General features: G+C 45.4%; 1 protein-coding gene across 1 annotated transcript in view; it reads left to right on the plus strand.

Moving 5' to 3' along the window:
• ENOX1 (ecto-NOX disulfide-thiol exchanger 1) overlaps positions 1–21,401 on the plus strand; it is a 424,170-nt gene that overhangs the window by 286,215 nt on the left and 116,554 nt on the right. Inside the window, exon 9 of the mRNA XM_049647316.1 lies at positions 8,712–8,924. Within this exon, the coding sequence (XP_049503273.1) occupies positions 8,712–8,924 (213 nt within the window). The remainder of the gene's footprint in view (positions 1–8,711; positions 8,925–21,401) is intronic.

Consider the following 21,401-nt stretch of genomic DNA (forward strand, 5'->3'; position numbering starts at 1 on the left):
TGACTGAAATGCCCCACTGTGACTACCAGGCCAGTCTTGCTTGTTGTGCTGCTCTGAAAGGGCCTGTCTTACAGACGTAAACACGTAGGTCGTTGTCCCTTCAACAAAAAGCATACACAGTGCAAATACAGGCATCATCTCCCCTTTCCATTCAGGCTACAAATCACAGAGAGTGGCCAGGAGGAGAAAGAACAACATCCTCAGCCAGGAATGTGGATTTTGGAACAAACTGGCTTTTTTTCTTTAATATCCTGTACATTGTGTATTATCGGCTTACGCGCTACACCTAGACGTGACAAAAACTAGCACCTTGGTTCTGTGACCTCTTGGAGGAGTTTCACAGAAGTCTGGCATCCCCCCGTTCTTTTTAAGAAACCAGCACGGAAACGTCTGTGCACGTAAGAGGAACGTGGCATTGCCTTTCCTGCTGGAGGATCACAGATTGGGATGTCAATTTGGTGAAGTAATTTGCAAGCTTTGCCATTTCAAAAATATATATTTATATAGATGAGTATAATTTGCAGAATTTCGAAGCTGCACCTTTGCCAAGTACTGTGTGATCCCTTGAGAGAACAGATTGGAAAATTTAATAGATGGCAGTTACAGTAGAATGAACTAGCTGGGGATACATCTCAGGCAACAGTCAGGTAATATCAAGCTTGACAATTTCAACCCAAGCACAGAGTTTGGAATATAAACAGCATTTAATTGCCTAGGAAATTGGCTGCCTCAGAGAGGAAATCCACTCCATGCTCCTTATAACGCTGCAAAGCCAGACAGGAGGAGCCAAGGAAACTGCTGCCCTGAAGATGATTTCATTGATGTAGGGATAAAAAAAAAAAAAAAAAAAAAAAAAATGCAGTCAAAACCCAAGGTAAAGAAGCCTGGATAAAAAAGAAAATGGAACTGCAATCTGAAAATACCTAATTGGATTTGATCTTTTTTTTTTCCCCTCCACTGGGAAATCATACTCTCTTAGGTTTATTCCATTTTCCCCCATTTTACATTGTACTTGTTTATTCTTGCAGTTTCCTTTTGGAAAATCAGCTTTATCTAGCAACATCTGTACAAGCCAACCCTATGTATGACCCACAAGGCCCTCCACTACATCCTGCCTAGTGTTAAAACAATGCACATAGTAAATGCTTAATTCCTTTTTCTCTTCCTCAGCTATTTGGATCTCTTGAGTATGTTGCATTTCTGGGCAGTGGTGCCACCGGGCGTGATCGGAAATGTGCAGGCAGCCATCATCCCACTTGTGGGGCTCTTTACCATATATCTGGGACCTTGCTAAGCACCGCAGGGAAGACAACAGCATGCAAGCCTCTACTTCACAGCGTTTAGGCTTCTGGAATGATAGAGGCAATTACAAAGCACCGTATACTTCCCACTACCGTGTGTGAGAAGTGCCCCGTGCCTTCCCAGGAGTGACTCGGGACCCAACTGGACAGTGACGGGGTGAGGGGGCGGATCTTCTGAAACCAGCTAACCCCAGATTCTGTGGCCACGGGGCCTTCTTGAAGGCGGAGGAAACTTCGAGTTGTAATTGTGTAGTGTCTAAGGCAGCGTCTGTTGCGCTAATACAAATTCTAAAAAAGAAAATTAGCGGGCACCCTGCTGATTAAATAGACATTGTTCTGAGACAATTCAACTTAATGAAGACTGACTGGGAAGTAACTGCTCACAGACCCAAAGTTTATAGCATGGCTTTGAGAAAGTGAGCAGGAGCTCAATAACACCATAATTACACTTTATTGGAAACAGTAGCACCAGGCAGATGAGATAATGAATTTCAGTGTGTCTAACACAGACCATCCACCCCTGGAGGAACCCTGTGTTTGGACTGGGGAAGGAAGAGATTGATTAGATGGTGAGAAAGATGATATCCTCATTCACTGGAGATTTCTCCTGGCAAGAGCATTTAAAAGTTTTTGTGTACTTTTCCCCCCTTTGGAAAGCTTCGCATAATCTTTCATTATGCGATGAAATGAAGAGTTTCTCTGTGCCATCAGGTGAAGTTTTGACAAAGCTTTGAAGCAGTGCCCTTGGGATCCCCTGATGTGTCATCATGAATTCAGTTCTCCTGGGATCCGCATTCATAATTTCCGGAGGGCTAGGCTCTGATTTGCATACAGAATGGCCCAGTGTCAGCCTGCCAGAGGCAGAAGGGGAGGGAGGGCTGCCGGCATTTTGCTGCGGCGGTTGTCAATATTTATGGTTCCAAGAAAGTAAAAATCAATAATGCTCTAAGCCAAGTGGAAGTTCCATTAGCTAAAAGCCAGGCTTCTGTCTTAGGGCAAGGGAAATAAGCACAGGAGCCTGTTGGAGAATCACTTCCGTGGGCGTCACTGACCTTCACAGAGGCAAGACAGGCCGTTTCACCTAGAAACGTTTTGCATGACCCCAAAGCAGGAATAATCAGTGCATTTTCATATTGCCACCCCCTCCCTTAATTTTTTTCATTTTTACAGGTACTGAGTAATTGGGGGAGATTGTGTGTGTGTGTGTGTGTGTGTGTGTGTGTGTGTGTTGAAGGGAGAGGAGTGCATTAACCATTTGTCTCGCCTCTCCTGCGATCTGTGATTTGGGGGATAGATAAGGTAACAACACCCCTTTTAATGGTTAATTGAGTAACCAGAAGAATGGAGACTTGCTTAGAGATGTCCAGGCTTGAGGGACGTTTTAGGACTATTGTAGTAGGAGTGCTTGGGCCATCCTGGAATCCCCATTCTGCTTGGATCACTATGTGACTCCACACTGTGAGCTATTTCCAGCTATCATAAACGCCAGAAATCAGTGACAGCATTCACTCTGTGTGTGTGTGTGTGTGTGTGTGTGTGTGTACACGTGTGTCTGTATCCCCATTTTTGGAGGAAAAAATTGTGTTGTAGAACATCTTCCTTTTATCTCATTCTTGGGATATGTTATTCAAACACTGATCTCCTCTCCTGTTATTCCTTTATAGACCCAGCCATAAATAAGGGTACTACAGCCCGCCTAAGTTTTCATATTCAGTGCTCATGGCCTGGCTCTCATCGTACCTATTGTTCTGAAAATCAAGGCTAGATCTCCCTCTGCACTCAAAGGGGGAAAAAAAACCTGCTTACCAACTTGAGGCCTTTTTCCCCTTGATTATCGGTTTGTCACTTTGATTGAAGTTCACCACGTTCCCACCTGCTGAGTCCTGGGCTCTGTGTCCTTGTCCTAGAGTGACACATGCAACTATTGCATGGACCTGGCCTTTGAGGAGCTACAGTTCAAAGGTGGCTAAAGCATGCTCTGGCAGTGGAACCATAACTTACAAATATAAAATTGACACGTGCCTATGATTTTGTTTAACTCATTCATTAATGAGAGAATCAGTAAGGTGTTAAAACTGGTTCAAAAGAAAATGTGCTTTATAATGATTGGTATTTTCTACTGGACGATAGTTCGTCTGTGTTGTTATGGAGAATTATTCTCATTGTTATCAGCTCTCCACAATCTATGTTCTGTCCCTAAAGGGTTGTAAGATAGCCTAGTCAAAGGCAATTAAAGATTCACTCCCCTATAGAATCAGATAATTCCGGGGGCTGGGGGGCGATGGAGAGGGTCTTCTGGGCCATGCCCAGGATTCCGCTACAAAGATCTGCAGTAGTCTCTATGCCCATTTCCAAGTCTTTGACATTTTTTTCACATTTTCTTTTCTGGGACAGGGATGACGGATGTTTAAGCACCTGTTCTTTAAATGGGGGCAGGGAGGTTAGGGACAGGGATTCACAGAGCTCAGAAGAATCACGTCAAACCCTTTCAGTAACCTCCACTATCTCAGGTGCCACTTTCCATTTCAAGGTCTCGTGATCTTTTAACATAGATGAGCTCCCAGCCAGTTTCCCTGGTTTTCACTGACTGATTTCTTCCAGTGCTTCCAAAACTTTAATGTGCATTTGAATCACTTGGAGTAGGAGATTCTGAATCAGGAAGCCTGAGTCAGGGTGAGTCTGCATTTTCAAGGAGCTCCCAAATGAGGCTCAAGCTTAGTCTTTGAATGGCGAAGATTTATCCCATATGCAGTTTTTGAAGCGCCTCCTATGTCACAGGTGCTCAATAAACATGGAAGAGAGGGACAGAGAAGGAGGTTGATGAAGTCTGAAGGAGCCAGAAACAAAATGAGATGGGTATGGGATTCAGGTAGTGACAGTAAAGGGATAATAGTCATTACAATATTATTTATTCCTCACAAAACTAAAAGCAATCATTATCTTCCCAGAATTAAAAATGCTTTCAAAAAGATTTTTGAGTCATTTGATAAGCTGCTTAGCGCCTTTCTGCAGAAGGCTCTGCTTCTCTGTGATTATCTGACATCATTCTTAACTTTCATTGCCAGTGGCGATGACCTCAGAGGCCTGAAGGGTAAAAGGACCAGCTAGCCTAAGTGCCAGAGAACATTTATCTCTGGGAGACAATGTGAAAACACTCTTTAACATGAAATTAAAATGTTTATTACTGGGGCGCCTGGGTGGCTCAGTCAGTTAAGCATGTGGCTTAGGCTCAGGTCATGATCTCACAGTTTCAGATTTCGAGCCCGGCATCTGACTCTGCAATGACAGTGCTCGCTCTCACTCGCTCTCTCTCTCTCTCTCTCTCAAAATAAATAAGCTTTAAAAAATGTTGATTACTAACTGATGTTTCCGAACTTCTGACCATCGAATTTGTGGCTCTCTAGCGAGAATCACTACAAGTCTATTAGAAATAGTGTAACCCAATATAGATAAATTGCCAAGTGAAAAACTCAGAGTGACCAGAAGATTGCAGTATGTTTTAGAAGTTTCATTCTCACGTTAGCCCTTCAAAACTGGAGACAGATCCATAAGCCAACCATTGACTATATAGAGTGACTGATGTTTTAGTAGAAGGATATGGAGGGAATTGTGAAAACGTAGCAAATGGACGCTCAATTCATGTTAGGGTTACAGAAAAGCTGCTTTGATGAAAGACACTGAGGCTGAATCTTGAGGGAAACGTAACAGTTATCCAGGTGTCCAGAAACGTGAAGGCTCCTGGAATGAACACACAGAGCACGGAAAGGCAGGGAGGCGTGGCCATGGTGCTTACCAAAGAGGAGAATGGTAAGGGAACGGGGGATGAAGGGGAAAATGCAAATCAAGAAAAGCCATGAAGCAGACATGTGCGGTAACCCAGGTGTGACGTGGTAAGGACCCTGGTTAGAAAACACTGCACAATTTTTAATGAGCAAATGGTCCATATTCGCCCGTTAATACGGCAATTTTCCCAGCTCTTGCTGTGGAAAAAGGCACGTCTGCCATTCTAGTTTCTAAACTGCACCCGTGTTCAGAGTTATGCCTGAGCATGTTCACAGGAAGTATTTGGAATTTTTGTAAATGCATCTTTGATGTGATTTTTATGAGCAGTGTTAATTTCTTTTCACATGAATAGCTTTAATAATGCTGCCATCTAAATCCTGTTTAAATTAGTTTATATTGTTTTCTGTTTTCTCAGTGATCTTTCCACTGAACCCAAAATTGAACTTACAGTTGGATATTGAAAATGACCGCTCCCAATACACTTCTGTAGCCATTCAGAGTGAGTTGCTGAGTTAGTCTTAATTAATATAAAGTCACTTCTTACGTAGCAACAGATATTGACCGAACTTACCGATTGTGCCTTAACTAATGTTTTCACATTTAATTTGCATGTCAGTACATCAATTATATATTGGCCTGGAAGTTTCAGAAAGTTCAGAAATGAGGATGAAATTGGGAGTTCTCGAAACTACATACATCTTTTAAGCTAAGCTAATGGAATTTTGCGTGCTATTGACTTGTGCTACATATTTTTTAACACTTGTTAAAATGTGAGCAAGTCTCTTCCCTGCTTACTTTTTTTTTAATTTTTTTTAATGTTTATTTATTTTTGAGACAGAGAGAGACAGAGCATGAATGGGGGAGGGGCAGAGAGAGAGGGAGACACAGAATCGGAAGCAGGCTCCAGGCTCTGAGCCATCAGCCCAGAGCCTGATGCGGGGCTCAAACTCACGAACCGTGAGATCGTGACCTGAGCTGAAGTCGGACGCTCAACCGACTGAGCCACCCAGGTGCCCCCCCCCGCTTACTTTTTAAATTGTATATTTTCAATTGCCCAGTCCTAAAACTGCTGTTTCTCTTTTTGAAAACTATCAATTAACTCTGATCTGCTGGTGAACTTATGCCCTCCGTCCTGGACAGGAAGAAAAATAAAGTTTGGTTTTCAGGTCATTTGAGCAAACACACATTTTTAAATTTTAAGTGTGTTCTCCCTGACAGTAAATTAGTGTATTTACGAACTGAGTTACCACAAGCAAGAGAAAGAACAACCAGTAACAGGAGGGAAAGACGGATGGAACGGGGATGTTCTATCTCCTTGTAAGGTTGACAACAAAATCTTAGAGGGTTTTTTTTCCCCCCTCTGTGTTATATACAGATAAAAGTCCCAGGAAAGGCGAGAAATGGTACATAAAGTCAGTGTTTTCTTTTTTGTTGTTATTTTTTAAGAGGGGAGGAAAAAAAGACTTCTTATAAGTGTTAGGTTTATTCATGCTGTCTTTTGGGAGGTCCATTCTCCTAACATCTATTGGCGGGGAGAGAGGTAGCGAGTATGCGCGGGAGGCAAAATTTATTCTGACTGTAACGGTCACAGTGGGCCTCTCACAAACATAATGCTAAATTATGGGCCTCTCCATGGGCTGAACGTAATGTTAAGTTGTATGATGGATTTTATCTTACACAAGCCGCTCCGGTCCATGAAATGAGATAAGAAACCACTGCAGCTGGAGTTCACCGAGGGTTGAGCTCAGCCTGAAATTCCGGAGTTAACAAAATTGGATGAGCCAGCTGTGAGACTGCACGCGTGTGTTCTGTGCCTGTGCGTGGAGATTTTCGAGGAAGGGCGTCTTTCCCTCGCAGGGTGCCCAGTGGGCCAGTTCTCTCCTCTGGCCCAAGTGTGAGGGCAGAGGGGGGCAGGTTTGCCCTGAAAAAAGGCTTTGATCCCCAACCCCAGGCTGCCTCTGCCTCTGCCTCAGGGGGAGAGGGCCTGGGTGGGTGCTGATGGGTAGCGTGTGTCTGATCGCTACTTCCACCCTGGAAAAAGCAGAGCACGCTCCACGCACCCTGGGTCAGGCTGACCCTGCCTTCGTTCCGGGTGCGTACCTCTGGGCAAGCAACAGCCACAGCAAGGAAGTTGTGCCCCCGTCTGGGAGAGGGACTCTGGCAGAAAAGGTACTAATGGTGTTTCTACGGCGCACTATGAAATTCACAAAGCACCCCCACGAACGAAGGCTTTGTATGCTGTGTAACATGCCAACAGCAGTGGTTGACTAAAGAACATCTGGTGAATGAGATAAAATAGAACTCCTCTACCAAACATGAATCACGCTCCGTCCAGTCATCTGGGGGGTATATATGTATATGTGTTTGTATGCATATATAAACAATATATAACATAGGAAATAAATGCACACACAAACACACACACACACAACGCATAAGGAGGTTTTTGATCTTCCTCCAGGAGAGGGAACATAATAGGCACTCAGTATTTACCAAATAAATTCATAAGAATCTGAATCGTCTGGTGTAATTTTGCTCCCAATTTTTAGAATTCAGAGTCTACCTCGTTTTCTGGAAAAATGTAGGATATTTTCCTTAAGTCACATGTTCCAAGGGTAGAAAAATTCAAGTGGAAGACTTCCCCCTCCAGTTTGCCTGGGAAGTACGCAGTGAGCCTTCAGCAGTAGGATCGATTAATGTTGTGATAATTGACATACAGCTTCCAGTTCTAATTAACTTAATTACCTTCAGACTTGCTTTTTTTTTTTTCTACTTCTAAGCCATACAACACAGGTCTGTTCCAGTAACCATTCCCAAACAGGCAAGTTTACTTGTTTTCTTTCAGATAAACTTTATCATTTATTTACAGGTGGAACCTCATTGCCCACTCCGTGCACCCCACCCCCTCCACAGCACACACATACCTCGAACCAAGTTCAAGTGGACTCTAGTAGGCTTCCAGATGGCTTCCACAGACAACACTGACCACTCAGGGAACAAGCCCTCTTTTGTTGAAAACAAGGAAATGTTTTGTTTTTCAGCTGAATCAAGGCTGTTCTATTAAATGTAAAGCGAAATTAGTTTTGAACTGGAGCAGAAAAAGAACTGACTAATTCCTACAACCCCTTTGGGAACAATATCTTCTGTTACATCCGGTTTTAAAATAGTCTAATCTGTCATCCATATTTTGCCACTAACTCAGCTGAATCTAAGTCATACAACTAGTTTCACTGTATAATAGATCTGATAAGAGAATCTTGAAAAATGCGGTAGGGACCCAATAGGTCAATGACAGTTTTCTGAGCCACTCTTGAGAAAGAGAAATCAGGATTTGGTGCGCCATGTTACCAAGAATGCCCAGAACAGATCTAAAACTAAGCTCACTGGGTTGGTAGATGAGAGAGTGAGCTGCCATGTATTTCTTGGATGGCTCTATGACACCATAGAGTCAGATGTGAAAGGGAAGGCTAAGAAACGCTAGCACGGTTAGCCTTAGGGAAGCTAATTTGTCAAGTTCCAAAGATGTATCCATTAAGATGGCCCATGTTCTGTCTTTTGAGAAGAACCAGAGGAAAGTACGTGTCCTTGCCTTGGCATGATTTGTACTTGGTGGTTTTCCATTTCCAGATGATAGCAAGTTTTCAGAGGCTATCACAGTGCTACTCTCCTGGATTGAGCGAGGGGAAGTTAACCGGCGTTCTGCCAACCAGTTCTATTCCATGGTGCAGTCAGCCAATAGCCACGTCCGCCGGCTGATGAACGAAAAAGCCACCCATGAGCAGGAGATGGAAGAAGCCAAGGAGAATTTTAAAAATGCCTTAACTGGAATCCTCACTCAATGTAAGTAAAATTTGGGGGGCCATCTGTTTTGCTGTGGTTTTGTCTTTTCTTTTGTATTCATTTAGTTTTTGTTTTCATGTGGGGGTAAGTAGATCAATAATTTCCCATTTTACTCCATATCAAATGGCACACCTCATAACCGATTTCATGTTCTGTGGCAACTTGGAGGAACACGGACCCCGCCCTGAGAGCTTACTTCTCAAGGTGAGCAACATTTCTGTAGCTTTTCCTCAGAACACCAAACCCGGCCACCGGGGCAGGGCACCAGATGCTTCTGTGCCTGCTGGACCCACTGCAGCTCACAGCACACCTGCAGGGTGGCCACCCTTTACCTGGGGGCCGTCCCCACAGACCTGTGTGTCCTCCCAGTGCTGGGACAGTAGGAAGCAGACCCCGAACACATTGTCCTTGAGCTCTGTTTAGGAGGAAGGTATCAGCAGAAAAACTCCTCCCCAGGATCCTTTATTTGAGGTGAGCTCTGGCTGTCGACATGGGCAACTCAGGAGTAGAGGAGGGTTTTCTGCAGTATTATTTTTTTTGTCCTTTCTTCATCTGGAAAGCAGATTGCCTTAACCGCTTAATGCTGGCGATTTTTCATGTCCAGACCCTAAACTGATGAAGGGGTCTAAATGGGCTTGCTCATAGAACAATAGTCGGGGTAATTACCCAGGGCTCTATTCAAAAAAAAAAAAAGGGCGTATATTTTTTTTATGGGCACTCTGTCTGTGTCTGTAGTTAACGTCACAGTGGCATAATGCATTACAGTTGCGGGTGTTCCCCGGGTCGGTAAAAGCCACCGAATGACACTGTAACAATGCTGTGCTCCATCCCCTACCAGGTGCAGGGTGCCATGTGGGACGGGGATATATGCGATTTACATATTCATTCTGAGAATAAGTATTATTTTCAATGATATAACGTGCCAAAATGTCGAGCGCCTCTTTCATCGGTGCAAACCCAAGGGATAATGTATCTGTTCGGATGAGGAGAGAGGGGGGCATGAAAAACCAGGCTCTCGAGTGGAAAAGGGTTTTCTATGACTCTGTTGTCAGGCCTTTTTCGCGGCAGCATTGAAATACGTAAGAAACTCTCAAACGTGAACTCTGATAGGTGACCAGATATCCAGTGTGAGATCAACCCGAGACACCTGTCTTTATAGAAAAGGAATAGGAAAGAACAGAAGTGTTGTCTCCTCAGACCATTCTCACACCACCTTCTCGTGATTCCTACTCTGAGGGATGACCCTTCTTCACGTGACCGTGCCCGTCCAGCAGTTCTGAAGTTAGGGTTACCAGGGATAGGATGAGAAACCCTAATATCGATGCCCCCTTTAAAAGGAGGGCCGTGCAGCATGGATTAGCAGGTGGAGGGGAGGTAAGGCTGGATTGGTAATGGAGAAAAGGAAGAGAGCAAAAGGCCACTCGACTCTTAAAAACACAGCCCTTGCAGAATGATGGCAAACCAGGTGCCTGAACACTGGGATATTCTGGTACCTCTTGCTCACCAGCATCAATTTCATAATATATTTTCGTTCCCATGACTTCACTGTCCCACCTGGCAGGGAAGACTCAACCCTTGACTCCAACAGCGAAGGTAGGAAGGGAACCACGCATTAGAATAGGGAAGTTTAGTGCTCTTTGGCAATACCCGTGGAAAGAAGCATGTGTTAAAAAGGGGCCCAGATCCTGTGGCTGAAAGAAGGCCACGCCACGTGCCTAACATTACCCAGGGGTGAGCTGGCCTAGGCTGGGGGATCCAAACATCAGCACTGTATTCCTGATAAATCGAGGCTGAATTGGACCATGAGGTTGAGGTCTGTTGCAACAATGCGCTTCCTACTGTGGGACCTCTGGATGAGCAAGCATCTGGCCACAAGCAGGCCTGAAGAACTCTTCCCACACTGCACAGCCAGGAGGGGGAGGAGAGGGAGGAGGAGGGAAGTAAGGGGAGGGGAGGAGGGAGAAGAAGAAGAGGCAGGAGGAGGAGGAAGGGAGGAGGGGGAAAGGGGGAAGGGAAGAAGGAAGGAGGGAGAAGGAGGAGGCCCCCATCATGTCTTTTTTTACAGGCTCAAATCACGCAAGATAAAAAGAAGGGGAAAGAAAAGAAAGAGGACAGGGTTGCACCTTTAGAGCGAGACAGCAAAACTTGCCCAAAGAGCCCCAACAGCCTTCCGTTTCTGTCTCGTTGTGCAGAATTATTACACGTGTTGGTGCCTAGCTACAAGGAAAATGGGAAATATGCTTTTCTGACGGGACCCATTGCTCCCCAGAATAAAGCCGGAGGTCTCAGAGTAAAGAAGGAGGGGGGGGGGGGGGGGGGTTGTGGATGGCTGCCCAGAGGCATTTTGCAGGTCCTGCCATACGCGGCCCCTCCCGTCCCACTTTTACTCCTGTCCGATCTGTTTTTCACACGTCGCCTAGTGGGATTCACATCGTATCTCCCCACTTCAGCCCCTTGAGTAGCTTCCCATTGCACGAATAATATTCCCTCCGCAGCCCGCGGGCTCTCCACACCTGCCTCTTCAGCTCCGTCTTCCCTCGACTCTCCACGCGTCCTTCCCATGGGCCTCCCTCCTGCTGAGCCCTTCAGAACCAACTCCCACCCCAGAGCCTTTGCACCTCTGTCCCTCTGTCTGACTTGCACTTCCCCCCACTCCACATGCGTGAATCCTTCCCATCCTTTAGGTCTTGGCTGGGAGCCCACCCTTCAGAGAGGCCTTTCAACACGCCCCCTCCCCCATAGGCTCACCACCCACTGCGAGTTCAAGGTCCTCCAGAGCACTTAGCAAATGTGCAGCGGTGTGATAATTCGTCGGCTTTTGCTGATTAGTCTTCCACGCACCCCAAGTGTCTGGAACATAGGAACAGGATGATGAGTAAGTGAGTGCGTGAGTAATGGGAAGGGCAGCAGGAAGGAAGCCTGAAACCGTTCAGAAGTTCCCGGGGACCTTGGAGAGTAGTTTGGTATCAGTAGCAGCACAGTCCCGGGGTCCCGGGCCTCGACTCTGCAGGCGTAATCACACAGATCGAGAAGCCCAGTAGCTGTGCTTTCGGCGGGAACTGCTATACTTTACCGGACCCCCCGGAGCAGGCTGGGGGGGGTATTTGCATGGAAGAGTCAGCAGAAGAATTCATGTTGGCATTCCTCAGTCCTACCTGTCCCACAACCTATCCGTGAGAGACACCCCCCCTACCCCCAGCCCCGGACTTTAATTCTGGGGAAGTATTTCAGCAGCCAGCAGAGACTGTGAAAAGTCCCAGCGGACGCTACCAGCCCACAGTGCTGTCTCCGTAGTGCCCATCCCAGCCATGGCGGACCTGAGGGGCCTTCGCGGGCCCCGATGGCTGAGACCCGTCAGGACACCTTGAAGGTGGGAGAGACCTTAGAGGGGAGCCTGAGCTGGAATCAAGGCTCTAGGGTAGAACAGGAAGATTGCACGTCCCAGTGAACAGCCTCAGACTTTTCCACTCTTTCCCGTGTGCTTTTGCAAAGATGACTACTCCCCAGACGCAAAGGGGAGCCGAAGCCTACCTTTCATCACGCAAATGTGTGATCCCATCTCATACCAGGTGCAGGGTGCCATGTGGGACGGGGATATATGCTATTTACATATTCATTCTGAGAATAAGTATTATTTTCAATGATATAATGTGCCAAAATGTCGAGCGCCTCTTTCATCGGTGCAAACCCAAGGGATAATGTATCTGTTCGGATGAGAAGAGAGAGGGGCATGAAAAACCAGGCTCTCGAGTGGGAAAGGGTTTTCTATGCGGCAACGTGGCCAAGCTGCTAGGTGTGTGCACATTTCATCACCCTCTGAAGGTTAAACACATCTCGTTTCATGTCTGGGGCAGTTACGTTTGTCTCAACCACGTTTTCTCCACTTACCCCCAAGCAGTTTGGCGTGGTGGGACAGGGTCGGTGTCCGTACAGGGGGCTGCTTCTGACATAATGACAGCGGAAGTCCACACGGATTGACACGCTTGCTTGCATTTGCCAAAAGCAGAACCAGCCATACTCCCATTTACCTGCACAAATACTTCCGGAAAACACCCCAAGAATCACATCCTGCCCTTCCCATTTCGAATTAGATCATGATTGTTTAGCCCCAAAATTCAGGAATGGCAGCTCAGTTTTCTTTCTCCCGAGTGGCTGGAAATCTAGTTGTTTGGCAGTTAGCATGAGTGCACCCTCCCATGTAAAAGATCTCCACGGTGCCGGTGCCCTTCTCCACGGCATTCCATGGTGGCCTCTCTGTTGGAAAGCCACGAGTGTCGGGAAATTGTTCTGAGGCCATAGGAAAAGCAGGTATATTGATGAACTGGCTTATCACAGCAGGTGGGGCTGGCCTGGCGTCCTGAAGGGAGGGCTCATTTAACAACTTCCGGGAAGTTCAGGCACATTTCTGCAAAGCTCCAAGCATGGCAAAAGGTTGGCTCCCTGCATAGATTTTACTGGAAATAGGAGAAGGAAAATTTCATTAAGTGTTAGTCCTTTAAACTGGATAAGAGGCACCCATCTCCTCACTTTGCTAGTCATACTTTCCTGGCTTTCGTATTTGAGCAGGTAGCATTTGCTCAAAAGGGGAAAAGAAATCAAGAGCCACGAAGAATAACATAAAGAGAAAGTTGTGATTTATTTCAAGATTCACATCGAGGTCCGGGAGTTACCTCCTAGCCCTGTTGGTTTTCCGTTATGCGGACTTTGTTCAGGTTCTCACCTCACTCCTATCTCTGGCCTTCACCCCAGGACCAGCTATTAAATCTAATCCAGTAGGCATTGTTTCCATCTGAACCTTGGCTTCAGGCCTCAAGGGGCAGCACCTGACCCAACCAAGAGTTTGGGGACTTCAGCATCCATTCACTCTCGTTTGGGATCCTTTTTCACTTCTGACCATGGATGTGCGGTTACGAAAGATGTTAGTTGAGGATGCCATCTATCCCAGTGCGGCAGCTGGGGCTCTCTTGTCTTTTCCAGGCCAGCTGGGTAGATCTCATCTGCTGGATATAGAAACAAAAGAAAAAAAACCGCCAGCACAGGTGACTCATTTCACTCTTAGGACATTTCACCCTTATGTCATCCTTGACTCACGTTTATGTCATTTCTTAGCCCGTCCGTGTGGCAGAAACCTCCCCAGTTTTTCTGACGGAGAGACTTTGGGGTTTTGCTCTTCTTTCCCCTTCAAAAATGTATAGTCCATAGGCCTGCCCACATCCAGTTTTGCAGTTATGAGTAAAGCTTGTCAATTTGAAGCTCAGAGAGGAGCTGTTTGTAAAGTTCAGGAAGCATGTACCACAGCATTCAATTATTAATATGCATGCCAAGATGATCAATTGTGCATGCCTTGTTACAACACACACACGTCTAATGAAAATTTAAACACTCCATGATATTCCCACTTTGGTACTTCCCCAACAAGCTTCCCAGTAAGAGAGAAGAGAAGGAAGGGAGCAACATGGGGGAAAGGCAATTGGGAAAGCAGACGGCAGTGGAGAAGGGTTTATTAATATTAATCTAAGGATACGTGCCATAAATATAATGAGCAGGACCACAAAGCAGAACTTGTAGGATGTCAGAGACCCGTTGGCTCAAACCCTCTCATTTTATAGAGGAGGAAACTGAGATCCCAGAGCAGACGCGACAGGCCTTGGTCATTCAGCAATTTGGGGGCAGACTAGAACCCAAGACGCTTGGCTCATTCTCGTTGTCCAGATTGCTCTCTGTCATCGTGGGTAGGGATGCTTCTGTGAACAGCGAAAATGATCAGAGGAGGATATTATAGCTGTAAATTTATAGCTTACACAGGAGGAGTCGAAGAAGCGTTCAGTGACGTTCTGTGTTTGCTCCACATGGAATACAAATGCTGTGGTCTGGTTACAAAATGCAGCCTTTGCCTCTAGCCCTGCCCTCCTCCCCCCCTCCACACTGGTGCCTATGCAACGTCCCTCGCCTCAGGTATTTCCCTCGGCCCCATGCCAGAACTGGAACCTCGCGTCTGTCACACTTCCTCCTCGTGTAACCCACACCCCCCTGTCCCCGTCTCCTGCCTTCTGCAGCACGTGAATGTCTCATTCCTTTCTAGTTATTTTCTGTGCATCAGGTTTTGGGGTATTCGTTTTTTTCTTCTAGTAAGATTTTAGACTAAACAGAAACAGAGGCCGTTTACTCTTCGCCTTTCCCACCTCCCCAGGGAACATCACCCCCGGGGTCTAAGTGTATCGAAGACCTCAGTACAACCATCAGCTGTTGATCAAAGACCGTAGATGGAAACGAGGGCGGCATTGGAAATTGGCCTGGAACCTAAAACCTGCAGAACACATTCTAAATGTTGGGGCGTTTGAATACGCCATGATCCCAGTGGACTTGGCTCTCATATGCCATCCTCCTTCAAGTAGCATACGCAGAATATACTTCTGTTGAGAATCTTGCAGCCGGTGGTATTACAGTCCTCTTACATCACTTCGACCTGGAGGCCGGAGAGGTTAGAATTACCATGCAAATTTGCCTTATATATTTATGATAGGAAATGGCATCACCCTCATCTTAGACCTTGAAAACGGCAAACAGAGGAGAGGCTTTTGACGTAGCATGAAGAGGTCCTCGTTCTAAGCCGAGCTCGACCATCAGTTAGCCAGGTGACTTTCGGAAAGTCAGTTCAGCCTCTTGAGTCTTGGTTTTCTCGTCTACTCTATAGTGAAAGGGCTTGACCAGACAGTCCCCTCAGTTCCATTTTCATTGTGAAAACCCAGCAGTCCTTATCGTATCATTGACTTTGATCCTTTTTTTTTTTTTTCTTAATATCTACACAGAGCAAGCATCTGCCAGGACCCAGCCAGGATGCCAAGGCTCCTGAGCTGAGCACAGAACAGTAGATCACATATCCCTCCATGCATGTGCCCCCTTTCTGCCTCACTGGGGGGACGTTGTGTCTGCATGCAGCACTGCGGGTTTCAAGCCCCATTTCAACCCTAAGAGTGCATGGGCAGCATGCACCCGGGGGTGTGGCAGACCATAGACAGGGCAGGATTCTGGTCAGAGAGGTGGCGCCTTCCCTGGCCACTCTCATCTGTTTTCTTGACTAAAACCGTAACGCCTCAGGTGTTTGAATGAATGATGCGATTCATCCACAAGTATTTACTGGGCCCTGTTACATACCAGGCAGGGCACTAAGCACCTGAGTGAAATAGGAGGGGTTTCTGGTCTTCCGTGGACCACGACCCCTCTTTCTGGATGGTGTCACCATCCACGTTTCTTCTGCCTGAAAAGCTCTTTCTGAAACCCTTCTTAGGAACATCTCGGCTAAACCTTTTTTTTTTTTTTTTTTTTTTAATTTCTGCCAAGGGAAATTTGGCTTCTATGTTCCCACTGTCGGAAAAGAATTTTATGAAGTGTTAAAATGTTTTCCGTGTCTGTGGTCATCATTGCTATCGTTCATCCAGGAGAAAAAAATTCCCCATAACTGCTTTAGCAACTCGACAGGTTTTCTGTTTCTCCTCAAAATCATACTGATGACTATATTTGCCAATGCTTTAAGTGCTGGAAATGTTATTTTCATTAAAAAAAAAAAAAAGTACCTATTTGCGCTCAGGGAATAAATGTTCAGAGAAGACATTAAAAAAAATTTTTTTTTAATGTTTATTTACTTTTGAGAGAGAGAGAGCATGAGCAGGGGAGGGGCAGAGAGAGGGAGACGCAGAACCCGAAGCAGGCTCCAGGCTCTGAGCTGTCAGCACAGAGCCTGATACAGGGTTCAAACTCATGAACCGCGGGTTTGTGATGTGAGTCTCGAACTCACGAACTGTGAGATCATGAACTGAGCCAAAGTCGGATGCTCAACCGACTGCGCCACCCAGGCGCCCGTGAAAATATTTTTTTAATAAAAACTTTCAAATCAAGAATGAGCACAGAATTTTCTGTTTCACAGGATACCAAAGCTGATAGCAGAAGATGCTGGAAGCCTGCCAGATCTGAGTGTTGAGCCTTTTCTGGCATCTCTCAGTCTCACTGAAAACATATCTACTGAGCCAAGTAATACCACTACAATATTAACATGATTTTTTTTTTTTAACTGGTAGCAAAACGAGAGACAGAAATTAAGCCTTACCCTCTGGACCAATGAGGAGCCATGGAAGGCTAGATTTTAAGAGCTAACATAGGATGTGCTAAGTAAAGCAGAGCAATTCAGGAAAGATAGAACTTTCAGGAGCTAGAGGTGAAGCCCTGCTATCTTGATATGAGCCCAGTTGTAGGGACTGGAAAGGAAGCCGCGACTAAGTGTAAGGAGGAGGGGTGGGGAGTGGTCATGGGTAGGGGGTGGGGCAGGAGGGGAACAGACTATGAGGGAAAAAGTCTCTGAGCTGCTTTGGAAAGAATCCACATGCAACCATTTTTTTTTTTTTTCCCACAAAAACTTTTTAAAGCCAAGACTCGGCTAAACCTTTCAAACTAGATCCGAGGAAGAGTGAGGTGTCTGTAAAGTCACTTTAAGGCAGAGATGACGTGTTCTGGACTTTTATGTGCAACCGAGAAAGAAGTCCCAAGTTGGTGTCCAGGCTCAAACAAAGGAAAACTGTGCCCGGGGCGGATCATGAAACAGTAGCCACAAAGTGAGAGGACTTCTATTTATTAAGGACATAAACTGCTTAGGGTTTGCGCACTCCTTCTCCGGCAGGGTAGATGTATGATCCACGAGGCCAAAAATATTTACTATTTCTTTGCAGAGAAAGCTTGCTGAACTGTCTTCTGTAGGATCACAGAGCTAGAGAGGATATTTAGAAATAACTAGTCCAGGGGCGCCTGGCTGGCTCAGTTGGAAGAGCGTGTGATTCTTGATCTGGGGGTTATGAGTTCAAACCCCCACGTTGGGTGTACAGATTACTTAAATAAATACATAAACTTAAAACAGAAAAGAAAGGACTATAGTCCATCCCCCTTTGCCTGGGAACTCAAATACAGAGGTTCTCTTCAGCCCACACAGCCACTTAGTGGTGGAACTAAGACTTTGCCAACAACAAGGGCTCCCTGGCTCTCCCTCCCCACTCCTGTGCCTCCCCACAGTGTTGCATTCCTAAAAGCACTCCCTCAGCCCGGCCCCACCTCCTCAGGTTTCCCCTGCTGAGGCGTAGGATTCAGCAACAGTGATGAACAAAAGTAGGGCAGAGTGGATTTTAGATGACCCCGTGCTAAGGGCACACACTGAGCGAAGCCCCTTCCCGTCTGGTAGACACGCAAGAAATAGGGGCCTTTTTCAGGCGCTGATTCCGCTTCTCTGTCTCTCGGATTCCTCGGGACACTTTTGGAAAACGGTCCATCAGCTTCCTGCCCCATAACAATCTCAAATATTTGGCTCCTGGGTTCTAGAAAATTCTACCTACCTAATGGACCAAAGGTCATTGGAGCCTTTCCTGCCTCCTTTGATGCTCTCTGCAAGCTGCTTCTCCCACCATGACTCAATCATGTGTATGGCTGTCTCCCCCCAGGGCTACGAGAACCAGCAGGATCTTTGGATCTGTAGCGCCTAGTACGGTGTCTGGATGTTACACTCCACCGTGCTCAGAAGACTTTGGCCCATAAGTGTAAATACATATACAAACGTTTATAAATGCGCTTGACCCTGGAACAACATGGGTTTGACCTGAGCTGGTGCACAGATGTTTTCAATGCAGTACATTAGTACTCTGTATTTTCTCCAGCCTCCTTTACTGTTAAGAATACAGGGTGTACCACATATAACATACCAAATATGTGTCAGTCAGCGGTTTTGCTATCAGTAAGGCTTCCGGTAAACAGGAGGCTATTAAGTTTTGGGGGAGGCAAAAGTTACACATGATTTTTGACCGGGGGAAGGTCAGTGGCCCTCATCCCTGCATTGTTCAAGGGGTTGGATGTGCGTAATTTGGAGTTAGGTGAATGCAATTCCGCTCCCTAGGGAAGCCCCTTCAGGGCCTCCGTTCCCTGTCTGCAGAGAGAGAGGGGATTAGAATCATGGGTCCCTTTTGAATTTCACCATTTGCTAAGTATGCGACCTCGGACAAGTGTTTACCCCTCTCTGTGAATCTGTTTCTTCACCTGTGAAACGGGCATAATGGAAGCACCAGACCCAGAGGATCGCTGGGAAGTTTAAAGAAGATCATGTTTTATTAGTTTATTTATTTTGAGATGTTAAAGGAGAGGTTCTCAAACTTCAGCACTCGTTGGAGTGACCTGGAAAGCTTGTTAAAACAGTCCACTAGATTGGTGGTTGCCAGAGGCAGAGGGTGGAGGTACAGGAAATGGGGAGAGGGGGGTCAAAAGGTACAAACTTCCAGTTAATCTGAAAAACAAAACTTAGTGGGCATGAAATTAAAGTGCAATTTGGCAATAGCTCTCAAAAATTTAAAATTCAGACACTCTTGGGCTCAGTCAGTTAAGCATCCAACTTCGGCTCGGGGCACGATCTCACAGTTCGTGGGTTTGAGCCCCACGTCGGGCTCTGTGCTGACAGCTCGGAGCCTGGAGCCTGCTTGGATTCTGTGTCTCCCTCTCTGGCGGTCTGTCTCTGTCTCTCTCAAAAATAAATAAACGTTAAACAAGTTTTTTTTTAATTCAGATACTCTTTTATCTTTTCCACTGCCAAGAATTTCTTATAAAGACGTTTATATAAAAATGTCCAGGAGCACCCGCGTGCCTCAGTCGGTTAAGCATCCAACTCTTGGTTTCAGCTCAGGCCATGATCTCACGGTTCATGAGTTGGATCTCCCTGTCGGGCTCCATGCTGACAGTGTGGAGCCTGCTTGGGATTCTCTCTCTCTCCCTCTCTTTCCCTTTCTCTCTGCCCCTCCCCTGCTCACATTTTCTCGCTCTCAAAATCAACAAACTTAAAACATTATTTTAAAAAGCCCAAAGACATGTCTGAGGATGTTCATTACAACCTGATTAATGAAGGAATACCCCCAAACTATGCAAGTTCAGTGCCAGACCACCACAATAAAGTGAGTATTGCAATAAAGTGAATCAAATGAATATTTTGGTCTCCCAGTGTATATAAGAGGTATATTTACACTGCACTGGAGTCTAGTAAGCGTCCAATAGCATTGTGTCTAAAAAAATGTACATACCTTAAATTAAAAATACTTGGTAGCTAAAAAGTGCTAACCATCACCTGAGTTTTCAGGGAGTTGTAATCTCTTTGCTGGCAGAGGATCTTGTCTGCTGTTGATGGCCACTGACTGATCAGAGTGATATCTGCTGAAGGCTGGGCTGGTTGTGGCAGTTTCTTAAAATAAGACGACAACGAAGCTTGCCACATCGATTGGATCTTCCTTTCACTCGCACACTTAGAAGCCATCATAGGGTTATTCGTTGGCCCAATTTCAACTTTGGTGTGTCTCAGGGAATAGGGAGCCTGAGGAGAGGGAGAGAGATGGGGGGAGAGCCAGTCAGTGGAGCAATCAGAACACTCACATTTATCGATTAAGTTTGCCATCTTATATGGGTGTGGTTCGCAGTGCCCCAAAGCAATTTCAATGATCATCGTAACAAGTGTAATAATGATGAGGAGGTTGCAATATTGCAATGAATTACCGAGAATGACCAAAACGTGGCACGGAGACATGAAGCGAACGAATGCTGTTGGAAAAATGATGTTGACGGACTTGCTCGACACAGGGTTGCCACAAGCCTTCAATCTGTAAAAGGTGCAATATACCTGCGAAGCGTAAAAAAGGGAAGCGCGGTGAAATGAAGTGCCTTTAACATGCATATGAATAGATTTCCAAGATATGTTAAGTGAGAGCGAGTTTCAGCACAGTATATACAATGTCAGCACTTTTGTGTAAGTGAAGAAAGGTTATGCTTTTTGTAATTAAAAAAAAGGATAGACACAGTCTATCTACTACACGCGTAAGATTTTTCCCTGGATGGAGATGCCAGAATCTGTTAAGAGTGGTTACCTTTAAAGAGAGAAACTGGATGGGAGGCAGCCAGGATGGGAAGGTAACCTTTTACTTTTCATTTTATTCCTTTTTCCTTGAATACATCTATCACTTTTATCTAGTCAATAGGGCTAATCTAGGCAGGGGGATTTATTGGATTTTAAAAGCCTAATAAATGCTGCGTGTTGTAAGGAACCATTAAAATTATAATATTCTCATAGATTTTTGTTTTGATACTTCTCAGAATATTTGAATATATGTATTAATAAGGGGATCTCCAGTTCCTGAAATGTATTGGGATTTATACAAAGCTTAAGAAGTCACCGTCCACCTAATATCTCACCATTTATTTGAATAATGTCACCATTCCGTGCTTGCTTGAAATTTGCTAAAAGCATCCTATTTCTTTATATATATATATATATATATATATATATATATACACGTTTATATATATACGTGTATATATATATATATATGTGTGTATATATATGTGTGTGTATATATATATATATGTGTGTATATATATGTGTGTGTATATATATATATATGTGTGTATATATAT

Source organism: Panthera uncia (genome assembly GCF_023721935.1).
Source record: "Panthera uncia isolate 11264 chromosome A1 unlocalized genomic scaffold, Puncia_PCG_1.0 HiC_scaffold_16, whole genome shotgun sequence".
Classification (NCBI taxonomy): Eukaryota; Metazoa; Chordata; class Mammalia; order Carnivora; family Felidae; genus Panthera; species Panthera uncia.